This window comes from Chionomys nivalis, chromosome 5 (assembly GCF_950005125.1).
Source record: "Chionomys nivalis chromosome 5, mChiNiv1.1, whole genome shotgun sequence".
NCBI lineage: Eukaryota > Metazoa > Chordata > Mammalia > Rodentia > Cricetidae > Chionomys > Chionomys nivalis.
The window spans coordinates 8,937,643-8,949,976 of record NC_080090.1 but is presented as its reverse complement, the minus strand read 5'-3'; the positions used below and the strand labels follow the sequence as shown (position 1 = coordinate 8,949,976).

Genomic DNA, 12,334 nt, shown 5'->3' with positions numbered 1-12,334 from the left:
GGTTCTGTGACTTTGTGTTTATAGTGTCTTGACTACAGGAACATTGAGTCAGCTCAAGCAGCAATGATTGCCCTGATGTACTTGTAAGAGACATTTTGTGTGTGTGTGTGTGTATGTGTGTGAATTAGATTAGGTTTTTGATGGGATCACTTCATGGAAATCTTGGGGTCATTATCTGTAGTTCGGGTTCACCGGGATGGAAACATTCCCCTATCAAGCTGAGAACCACTGTGACAAGAGTAACAGATAATGATTAGAGTCTGAAGGCAGCCCCTGCCCTTTGCACCTTAAGGAGAAAGATACCTAAAGATACTTATGTAGTTAGGACTATTGGAACATTGATGGCTTCTAGGGTGTGGCTTGAGAAAAATCAGCTTGATCAAGAAAGGGATTCCTTTGAATTAAATTTTTTTTCAACATTCAAAGGAATGTCCAGAAAATGAAGTCTATCACAACTATATTTTTCAGGATTTATATATTTATAACTTTAATCCTTGGCACGTTTTATTGGATTAGAGTAGCATGGTGCAATTAGTAGAGCTCTAAGAGCAGATAAGAATCTAAGGTACTAAATACAAAAAACTAAGGCACTCCCTCAAAACATTCTCTGATGATCTTAATTCAAATTTAAGTCTTTGTAAAGGGTCTTGAGAGTTAGAAATATTTTCTGCCTTTTCTTACTGCTGCCTTAAATCTGTGCTGAAAATGGAAACTCACTAGTAGGTTTTGAGAAAACCAGGTGAGTGGATTAGTAGGCGATTCAGCCAGGTCCATTTTCTTAAACTGTGTGTTGTAACAGTGTTTATTCACAGCAGACTACCCAGAGCAGGTGCTGATGAATATTAAATTCCAGGTCAACACAATGACTGGGAAGGAAGCGGAGCTACAGAGGGAGCTGCATGAAATGGTACACAAAACAACAAGGCAGAAAGAAGAATTCAATAAAGAGAAAAACAGGCTAACTCAAGAATTAAAAGTACCAATGGAAGAACTAAAGAACCTCAAAGTAAGAGTCCTCATGGCAGACTTGTTATGCTCTGCTAATTTGGCATGCCTACTCGTTGGTTGTCTTTGTAAGGCATTCTGCAGTGTGTCAAACTTTGTTTCAGGTTTTGGAACCCAAGCTTAGTGCTCAGATTTGTAGTGATATTTACTATCTAACACTGTCATCGGCCTAGGAGTCATGTAATGCTGGAAAAATCCCAAGCCTACACTGGCCATCAGGGAGACTCCAGCAGCTGAATAGAGAGGGGGTTTGCTTTATGAATTTTGAGATGTTATATTTTAAACATAACTCTACTGTCTGCTGCTTTAATGTGTTTTAGTTGTTTTTTCTATATACTTGTAAAATGAAATTCAAGGTTTTAAATGAAATTACATGAGCTTTATTTATAGGTAGAGCATCATAAATATGTGAATCAGCTTGAGAAGGAATTTCAGCGTGCTCAGGGGAAAATAAAATTGTTGCTCAAATCCTGTAAACAGCTGGAAGGAGAAAAGAAGATGTTGCAGAAAGAAATCTACCAACTTGAAGCTGCCCAGAAGCAGAAAACTGGTGGGTACTAGCTGTGGCATGATGGTTACCAGAGGCTGTCTTCTGGGAGTCAGCACTTTATGGGGAAAAACCTGAATTGATGTGGGATTTCCCTTTGTATACTGTGAATATCATTGGCCAATTTAAAGGAACTGCTTTGGGCCTATAGCATAGCTATAGGGTAACAGAGCTAGGTGGGGAAAACTAAAGTGAATGCTGGGAGAAGGAAGGCAGAGAGAAGAGAAGCCATGGAGCCCTGCTGGAGCTGGACAGAACTTTACCCGGTAAGCCACAGCCATGTGGCGATACACAGATTAATAGAGATGTGTTAAATTAATATGTAAGAGTTAGCCAATAAGAAGCTAGAGCTAATAGGCCAAGCAGTGATTTAAATAATACAGTTTCTGTCTGGTTATTTTGGTTCTCGGCAACCGGGACAAACAAGCCCTCCTTGGAACACTGAATGGTACCTTTGGTACATACCTCTTTCTAATGGGTATCCATAAAGAATATGCCCTTTGGGACTGTAGAGTAGTTCTGTTCTTTTCCTTCCCTTTCCTTTCCTTTTTTCCTTTTCTCCTTCCTTCCTTCCTTCCTTCCTTCCTTCCTTCCTTCCTTCCTTCCTTCCTTCCTTCCTTCCTTCCTTCCTCTTGGTAATTAACTATGCCACTTTATCCACCCACACAGTCTTCTTTTTTTATGAATAGCCAGTGGTTGGTATGTGTGGGAGGCTTCTAGACAGAGTGTGATTGGAGTATGTTTTGGAATCTGGGAGTTTTCCTCCTAAGTTGATCGCCACCCCTGGTGTCTAGAATCTGACCGAGGCCCCTGCCTTGATGTGGTTCTTCTACATTTGTACCTCCCAGTCCCTGTATTCTCTCAAAATGTTCTTATAGCCTAAAGGAACTTACATTTTTACAGGCTGGCACTTGTCCCCAAAACCATACAATATAGACATTACGATCATTATTGAATTATATCGCTTATTCAGTTGTGATAGAAAGAATGGGTGGGCAAAGGGGGAGATATAAGAAGTTAATTTGCTTGATCTCTTTTAACTAATTCTATAAGGAGGTTTAAGTTTTGATGGGTTTTATTCAACCTTATCTACTAGATTGTGCTTCATAGTCTTCAGATAGGAACAGATGTTGGTTCTTAACTCCTGGAAAAGTTCAAAAAACAGGCTTAAAGGTGACCTGCTGGGAATGATCTATAATAGTAACTGGGAGCAGCAGCAAGTTGCATGTGATGTGTCACTTTGTTTTCCACAGATTCTGATGTGGGTGATAATGTAGCTAAATTAATGACTGAAAATAAAGAACTGAAAGAGACACTTGAAGAAAAAATCAAGGAGGCAGATAAGTACTTGGATAAATACTGTTCCCTGCTTATAAGCCATGAGGAGTTAGAGAAAGCCAAGGAGATACTAGAAATACAAGTCGCTCGTCTGAATTCACAGCAATCCAAACGACATCTCCACAGTTCTCCTTTGCTGGATTCTTCAGTTTCAGTGTCTCCCACTACTTCTGTGAGTAAGAAGACAATATCTGGCCAAAATAAAACTTCAGGCAAGAGGCACAGGTCCAGCGGAATCTGTGAGAATGATTGTGGGGCAACACCCTGTACTCCAGAGACATTTTCTAAAAGAAGCAGGAAAGCAGTCAGTAGTAGCGTTCACCCTACTGAGGACAAGGAAGAGCCTAAGTTTGAGTTGGAGGGACTCCCAGACGTCGTAAAAAAAGGTGTGTACAGTTTACAGAGTCACAGGGCTGTATGTGTAGACCATGTGCTTAGCTTGCGTGTGGCTCTTTATTCAATTCCTAGCATTAAAACACAAAAGTTTGAAATTTCACATAAAAATCGGTATGTGGAAAGATAGAAACTTTTACTTTTTAGGTTTTCCAATTATCGCATAATAGCCCTAACTGCCTGGAGAGACTAGTCCATTTTTAAATTGATGATAAAATAAGTGTCTAAAATTAACATACAACATTATACAACTAAGAGACCAACACTACAAAAAGAGCTGGAAGATTTGAAAAATGACTGCTAAAAATCTGTTCGAAATTCTTTTTATAATCACCTTTTTCTTTCTTGAGTTGTGAGCTGGACAAGTCTGGTTGACACTGACTGGAAGTAAGTTTAGACTTCTCATAACTATGTAATAATTATTGCAGTCTCTAAGACATAAGCAGATTTTCCTTCCTATTATTTTTGTCTTTATTTTTAATTCTCTTTGATATTTTAAGACAGAATCTTACTGTGTAGTCCAGGCTGGTCTTGATCTTGAAGCATTTCTGTCTTAGCCTCTTTGTGCTAAGATTATAGGTAGGTGCCATCATACCCAGCTTCAGTCATTTAGTTCTAAGAAAAAAAAATTAGCCAGGTGATGGTGGTGCATGCCTTTAATCTCATCACTCAGGAGACAGAAACAGGTGGATCTTCGTGAGTTCAGGGATTGTCTACAGAGCAAGTTCCAGGACAGCCAGGGCTAAACCCTGTCAAAAAAACAAAACAAAACAAAAAAAAAAAAAAACAAAAAAACACACACACACAGCAGGTTGGATCTTTTGCCCTACTCATTGACAACAAAACTGTTTGGAGGAATTATATTCTGGTAACCGTGGTTCCATAGTATTTAGCTAACTCACTCTCTTGTAGACTTATTCGTAAGAGATTAAGAGTATTGCCTGTAGTCAGATCTGAATGCCTCTGTGGAGGGCCCTGTGATAATCTTTGTGACTAGCCTTCTTTTGTCACCATTCAGATCACTTCCTTTCCTGGAAGGAGACAGCAGAGTGAGCAAATACAAAGACACTCTTAGAAGTGAGCCTTAAAGTCACTGTCAGTTTACATTTTCCCTCTTCAGACAAGGACTGGCCTTGTTCCATCCTAGTTCAATTGTATTAAATGTCCTGCCTATCTTAAAAAGTGCAAGATAATGCAACCATGTAGAAGAAGCAAAACTTCTGTTTTTTAAAAATGTGGTTCTCCCTGATCCTTTTTCCCATCATGATGTCTTTTAAATCTTTTATCTCCCTAGTAAGGATTAACCTGTTAATTTCCTAGTTCATTTGATAACCACCAAGGCAATTATGTAGTTTAATACATTGTTTTCTATGGCTGAACAGAAACTATGTTTTCTAGTTATTTTTACCATTATTGAAACTTGGTACATACACAAGCACCTGAATTCCCATTGCTAGCACAGCTAAAACAGAAAGTCCCTAGTGAATGCCATTTCTGACAATCAGCTCTTTTGCCCTTAGGGTTTGCTGACATTCCTACAGGAAAGACAAGTCCATATATCCTGCGGAGAACAACCATGGCAACCAGAACCAGCCCCCGCCTTGCTGCACAGAAGTTAATGGAATCTTCCCCAACACTTTTGAGCAAAGAAAACATTGCAGAATCCTCAAAACCAACAGCTGGTGGCAGCAGATCACAAAAGGTAATCTGTGAATGTCATTTCCTGCCTGCCATCCTGGAAATCTGTTAGATGGCCCAGGGTTGGCTGTTGCAGTGTGAGCCAGAGTGAGCAAGTCCAAGGATATACATCCTCTACCCAAAGGCTGCTTGTAAATAGCTTCCTAGAAAGCGGTACTATTACAGGAAGCTCAGTACATTTCTAAGTTTCAAGCATGGCTTAAATAGTTGTAAGAGGTCGTTTCCCTTTGGCCCATAGCGTTGGCCATTTTGGATGTTTCTATTTATCTTCCTTTCCGGAGCATCAAAGCTTCTGGTTCTTTGTGACCTTTCTTCTCTACATTGTACAAAAGGTGGAGAGTATTTACTCAGCTGGTTTGTATTCCTGATACTGTAATTCACGCTAGCAGCCCTGTTTCTGCACACAAGTACATGTGCGTTACCTTCTTTTTAAATCCCAGGCTTGACTTGAACTCCTGATCTTTCTGCCTTCACCTCCTTGATGGAGGTGGGTCATCTTTCTATCTGTTGTTTCATTGGTTAAGTAATAAAGAAACTGCCTTGGCCCCTTTAATAGGACAGAAAATTAGGTAGGCGGAGTAGACAGAACAGAATGCTGGGAGAAAGAAGCTGAGTAAGGAGTCGCCATGATTCTCCCCCTCCAGACAGATGCAGGTTAAGATTCTCCCTGGTAAGCCAGCTCGTGGTACTACACAGAATATTAGAAATGGGTTAGATCAATATGTAAGAGCTAGCCAATAAGAGGCCGGAACTAATGGGCCAGGCAGTGTTTAAAAGAATACAGTTTCCGTGTAATTATTTCGGGGCATAAGCTAGCCATGCGGGCCGCTGGGTGCCGGGGACGCAGCCCACCCGCTCTTATTACAACACCTCCTGAGTGCTGGTATTACAGACGTGCACCACAGCTCCCTGCTGGTGCTCTGTGCACACTAACTACACTCATTATGTTACTTAACTCAGTTATACTTGCTCATCTCCTACACTGGTGTGGTAAAAGAACAAAGGAGGTGACATTCCTGAAAGATTCAAACCTCCCCAGGCTCACACTGCTCTTTTGCAACTCGTTTGTATTTCTCAAACTGGCAGCCATGGAAATATTCTTTGAAATTTCTAAAGTCACTTCAGGAAGTTTTAAAATTTTGTGATGTTATCTTGCTTACTTGTCAGAATTGAAGTATATAGTTGGATAACCTTCAACTAGCAAAAACAAAAAACAAAACAAAAAAACCCAAAGTTTTCACAAATGTGTTAAGTGATAGTTGTTAGCACAAAATCTAGAAACACTGGTGATTAGTTGTATCAAGACAGCAACACATTGCAAATTGGTTTGTTTTGATTGATGTGCAGATGCTGTATATAGGTAAGCCTTGTCATATTTTTCTCATAGTTATAAGTTAAAGTTAATTTAACAGTGATGAAGGGTGTAGGAGGAGGGCCTGCTTGTTCTTCCTGGCCGCCCGGCTAGCTTAGCCCCGAAATAACCACACAGAAACTGTACTAATTAAAACACTGCTTGGCCCATTAGCTCTAGCTTCTTATTGGCTAATTCTTATATTAATTTAACCCATTTCTATTAATCTGTGTATCGCCAAGTGGCTGTGGCTTACCTGCAAAGATTCTAACCAGCTTCTTTTTCAGGTGGAGGATCCATGGATCTCTCTGACTCTGCTTTCTTCCTCTCAGAATTCAGTTCTGTCTTCTCCGCCTACCTAAGTTCTGCCCTGTCAGGCCAAGGCAGTTTCTTTATTCATTAACCAATACAAGCAACACACAGAGGGGACTCCCACATCAGAAGGGTCTTCATATTTCCATACACTGGGGATGGAGCTGTCCACTCTTGATGCTAGAAGTAGTATATCATCCTGTACAGTTTTCTCCTTCCCCTCAATTAATGTCTCTGTTTCCCTCTGTCCCTTGTAGTCAACTGTTGGCCCTGTCAACAGTACTGGAGCTCAGTAAAGTAGACCCTGACTTCCCCGACTCATAAGGAAAGCTCTGTGAAGTAGAAGGTTCCCTGAAGGAGTGAAGCTGGGAACCTTGACTAGAGCTGTTGGCCATGGGATAGCCACAAGGGAATCAGGTTTAGAATCTGGTATAGACTGCCATTTTCTACATAGGTGATAGGGAGCTCCCCTGACCCCTCAGTTTAAAAAAAAAAATTTCGACTCCTTCCTTTCTGAGACTTATGTGATACAGATGTTTTGTGTGTTAGGCTCCCCTATCACAGGAAAACAGGCACTAAGCTTATATCTGGACTCCGTTGTCTGTTTGTAGCACTTGCTCAAATGTCTGTCTTCTGATTTACAGTATGGAACTAGTCATATCTGGTTTGTCTGTGTCATCATGTCTAGCAAAAAGTCTTGACATCTAGCAAATGTTTGTGGAATGAATGGAGCTGTGAATATTATCTTGAAGTGACTTTAGTGATGTGATTTTTATAAAGATAGGAAACTGTCCTGTGAAGTCACCACAGGGACTTTTCTTTTTTTCTTTTTTCCTTTAGAGGAATTGATGGTAAAAGCAGTTTGCATGTGGTGTTCAGATTTATTACCTAGGAGAAGAGTTTTGCACACTAGGGGGCCTGCACTCTACACTGCTGTGGAGCCTGCTGGTACTGGGCAGTAACCATGGTTTCCTGCAGATTTGTGTTCTCTGCATTAGCTACATGCAGTCTAGTTGGCACCAGCAGTTATGAATTACAAAGCAGTTTTGTGCACTTGAAGAATGGCAGGGGTCCTCTTGAAAAGAGGGTCTCCTAGACTTTATGATTAGATTCATATTTTAAAAACACAGCCTAGTCATTTTCACTTTAAGTCAGCATTTTCTGAGATGCTCTGTAAAAAGTACTTACAAGTATGTTTCATCATTTAGTTTAAAAAGCACAGAACAAGATTTTCTTTACTAAAGCAAGTGCTTTGACACTCAAAATTGTAAATTCTCACCTAAGGCCAGAGCTGAGTTCAAGGTATTGAAAAAATGGGTAAGATGCATTGGGTGTATTGTTCTGTTCATTAAGTCTTTGAGATGAGAAAGCCCAGGAAACCCTAGTCTGCTGGAAACAAAGGAGTTGCTGTTTATAGGTTTGGTTCCCTGATTGGTTCTGCTTGGTGGGCTGGCCACTAGAAATTTTAAGGCTCACATGGATGGTAGTGATGCCTTGAGCAAAGGGTCAGTTAACAGCTCTTTGAAGACATTGCATCCCCGTCCCTACCCACACCTGATGCTAGTAGGGTTCATTTCTATCAAGCCACCTATATCTCTATTCTCTCCCTATTCTGGCTGCAGACTTTGCTGGTGAGATGGGTAGTGGCAGTGTCTGAGAGATTCAGGGCCTTGCTTGGCTTTGAACCATTCAGAAAGCAGATGTCTACATGAGCACCTCACTCACACTGTACTCACAGAGTGTCACTGACTCAGTTCCATGTCAGAAAAGCCAAGGAACGTACTGTAGTCACTTCCTTAGTTCCTTATCCCTGTGAGCCCTCATTCTCCCTCGTTTCTGTTGCTGAGTGAACCTAAACACTTGTGACTAATAGATTCCAGAGACACCCTTGTCTTGGTCTCACTGTTTTTTATAAAAAGGAAAAAGAAGGGTAGAACTTTCCCTTCAACTTTTCATACGTGTTAATTTTCCACCAGCTCCTGGTCTTTGGCTGCTGGTTTGTCAGTGTCCTGTGCACCTGATCTGAGATAGAAACAGGATTTCTAATTCTCTGTTTTTTGTAATGCAAAGTATTCCAACTGCCCTTTAAAGTCATGTGCTTTTTGTAGAGGAAATATAAATGGAAAAACAATCTCCATTCTTTTTTCCTATTTCAAAATAGTACCTGAAAGTCTTTCTTAGGGAGTGTCTGTCATATAGTTATTTTGGGGACACTGCACTAAAGACCTGTTTGTACTTGCAAAATAGCCATTCTTTTAAAATTTTTATTAATTATCTTTTCCTTTTTGGAGGATGAGGAGTAGTACTGGATAGAATTGAACATAGGACTTTGTGCATTTAGGCAAATTCTCTACCACTGAGCTCCATCCCCAGCCCTCCTTTTAATTTTTAAGATAGTGTCTAGCTAAGTTACCTGACTGTCCTGAATCTACTCTTTAGCAAGCTCAAGCAGGTCTTGAAAATTGCTTATCCTCTTCCCTTAGCCTCCTGAGTATCTAGGTTGGCAGGCTTCACTAGGCCCATTAGGTGACTGGCTGGTTTTTGTTGTCAATTTTGTTTTTAGCTGCATCTCACTATTGTGCAGGCTAGTCTTGAACTGATCTCAAGTCTTTTCACCTTGCTGCTCCATTCTTCTGAAGATCTTGTATATGAAACTTCCATTCTTGCTTTTAACTTCTTTTACCTTGGTTTTTTGTATTTCCTTGTCACTTTATTTTGGGACAGGGTCTTTTTTTTGGTCTGGAGCTCGCCAAATAAAATAAGCTGTTGAGCCAGCAGTCCCTAGAGCACTGTCATGCCCAGTCCTTTTATGTGGCTCTGGGGCTGCACATAGGTCCTCAAGCATTTTATAAATAACCTCCCCAACCCTTCTATATCTTATTCTCCTAGCTTAGATTTCCTCATTATTTTATCATAAATTTTGACTCAACAACTATATCAGCATCTTCCCACTTCTTAAAGTTTTGTTTACTAGTATAATCTCTCATCTAAAAGACACATCATAGGAGATTTACTCTTTCTGGACTTTATAATTACATAACCCTTCCAAATCTAGTTGGAAACAACATCATTAAGAGAGTGATTGAGAGCCAGGCAGTAGTGGCGCACATCTTTAATCCCTGTGCTTGGGAGGTAGAGGCAGGAGAATCTCTGTGAGTTTGCCAACCTGGTTAGAGTAAGTTTCAGGTCAACCAGAGCAACACAGAAAAATCCTGTTTCGGAAAAAAAGAAAGAAAAAGAAACAAAAGAGTGTGATTGACACTTCGATAAGGTTCCTAGGTATTTGACATGTTGTAAATATGCTTTTCTTCTGAAGTCAGCTGCACGCATTTGTATTGCACTTAATGTGAATGCAGCAGGAATTTAGGATCAGTGAGGCAGGCTTTGGTTTTTAGTTTGGAATTTGCTATGTGATCAGGCACATTGTGGGTATTAACAATGAGTGTAGGTAAATAAGATGCCGTCTTTGCTTTCAGTTTGCCTTCTGTTCTGACATACCACGCTAGTGATATTTCATTTGTATTTTAATAAAGCCTGCTCGAAGATCAGAGAATAAAACAGTGCCACTGGTCAGCTTTACAGACTAGTCAGTGGTCACACACACCTTTAATCCCAGTAACCAGACTAGTTTGCCATAGAAGCCGGGCTGTAGTGATGCACACCTTTAATTCCAGTCCTAGAAAGGAATATAAGACAGGAGGAAACAGCTCTCACACACAATCTCACTCTGAGATTCCTGGAGGCAGGCTTACCATTTTAGGCTGGGGTAGAGGTAAGAGCCAGTGGCTGGCCCTTTTGCTTTTCTGACCTTCAGGTTGAACCCCAATATCTGTCTCTTTATTAATCATGCTACACCACACTTGCTTGGGAGCAGGGCTCTGGTTGTCACTGGTGTCAAGAGAAGCTTAGAACTTGTTAGAAAGGGTACTTTAGCTCCTTTTAGGTGACTTCTGCTTTCCAGGAGGAAGACAGTTTCATCTCTTGGGAGTGGGAATGTGACCAGGACTGATGGTACAGACCTCCAAGTCTACCAGCGAGGAAGGCTGAGGCAGGAGGATCACAAGTTCAAGGTCCCTCTGGCCTATAGAGTGAGTTTATTAGTCTGGGCAACTAAGGGACCCTCTATTTCAAATCCAAAGTAAAAATTATATATGCCACTTGCATGGCATATATAATGTCCTTGGTTCAGTCTCCAATAGAACAAAAAAATGACAACCACTGAAAAATGTGAATGTGATTTTGAACCTCTAACAAATTGTGTATGTTGCAGGTCAAGGTTGTTCAGCAGAGCTCGGTGGAGTCACACACTGCCTTCCCAGAACGCCCACAGAAGTCTCTCACAGCCAGTAATGTTCCTGGGAAAAACTCTGCAGAGAGCCCCAGGGAGGGCCTGAGGGTCAAGCAGGTCAACCTTGCCTCCAGCCCAGCTGCTAGGCCTGACCTAACAAACGAGAACTGCCGTGTACAGTGAGATGTCAGGGTTCCAGAAGGTGTCAGTCAAACCATTCTTCCTGTGGGGACCTGACTTGAGCTAAGAGCACTTTGTCATGGGAGAATAACTGGACCCTTATGGTCTATGTGTGGCCTTGAGGTCTCTGTATGTAAGATGGGAAAAGTCTGGAAGCACCTATTACATAGCCTTTGTTCTTAACCACGGCTGTAAATAATAGTGTATAGAGCTGGAGAATTTGCTGCAGTTAAATGGAAAGCACCACAATGATTTGTATGTGTGAATTTTACACTTAGAAAACCCTATAGTGATTTGATTTAGGATCTTCCTTGTAAAGTGTAAAATAGTTGTAGATAAGAATTTTGCTGAGTAAAATGAGAAGAACCTATGTGAATGTGGTATGTTCATTCTTTCAGTGTGTTTTATAACCTCCTGCTCATATAACCTGTAATGTGTGGGGGGCATTGGGAGTGTGTGTTTATTTCTAGTTAGTCTAATTTTTGCAGACACCTTAGAAGTGGTATAGATCATGTTTACAGTCACTGTGCTTTTCTTATTAAAGTCATCATAGTTCTTTTGGTATACATTGCTGTATCTAGTGATATATTAAAATATGTTCTCAGAAAAACCTTTTTGTAAAAATTATTTCCTAAATATAAAAGCATTGTGACTTGTGGCACCATGTCATATTAAGATGTTTGAATGATTGGCATATATCTTTGAATGCATGATACCAGTATGCTTATTGAACATGAAACATACTTTGAAATGTTGGTCATACAAGTGATATGAGAATATGGATGTGTTCAACTGTTTGATACCCTGTGCTCCTTAAATCACATAAGCAAAGGTTACAAGAGTGGAATGTTTCCATCCATTTGTTGAAAAGTTGGAGGTATTTGACCCACATCAGATAAAATCTTTGACTAAGCCTCTTTGCCTTTGAATAAGAGTAAAAAGGTTTTCAGGATTTAAATTAGTAGATAATTTGTTCTTGACTTTCAGTTCAGATTGCTTCAAAGTCATTTTAGATTTTAATAATGTCTCTAACAAGTAGTTCCATGTAGACTGACTTTTCTTTCCCACCTGCCAGTTTCCAAATAACTGATACGGAGACTTAATATTAATTATAAATACTGGGCTGATAGCTCTGGCTTATTACTAACTAGTTCTCACAATTTAAATTAACCCATTTCTATTAATTTATATGCTGCCACGTATATGAATTTATATGGCCTTT

At 40.2% G+C, this 12,334-nt stretch overlaps 1 protein-coding gene across 1 annotated transcript in view; it reads left to right on the top strand.

The window, feature by feature from the left end:
• Cenpf (centromere protein F) overlaps positions 1 to 11,659 on the top strand; it is a 46,997-nt gene extending 35,338 nt beyond the window's left edge. Inside the window, exons 14-18 of the mRNA XM_057770857.1 lie at positions 854 to 1,006; positions 1,396 to 1,555; positions 2,806 to 3,276; positions 4,804 to 4,985; positions 10,915 to 11,659. Of these exons, the coding sequence (XP_057626840.1) occupies positions 854 to 1,006; positions 1,396 to 1,555; positions 2,806 to 3,276; positions 4,804 to 4,985; positions 10,915 to 11,115 (1,167 nt within the window). The 3' untranslated portion in view covers positions 11,116 to 11,659. The remainder of the gene's footprint in view (positions 1 to 853; positions 1,007 to 1,395; positions 1,556 to 2,805; positions 3,277 to 4,803; positions 4,986 to 10,914) is intronic.
• The last annotated feature ends 675 nt before the right edge of the window (positions 11,660 to 12,334 follow it).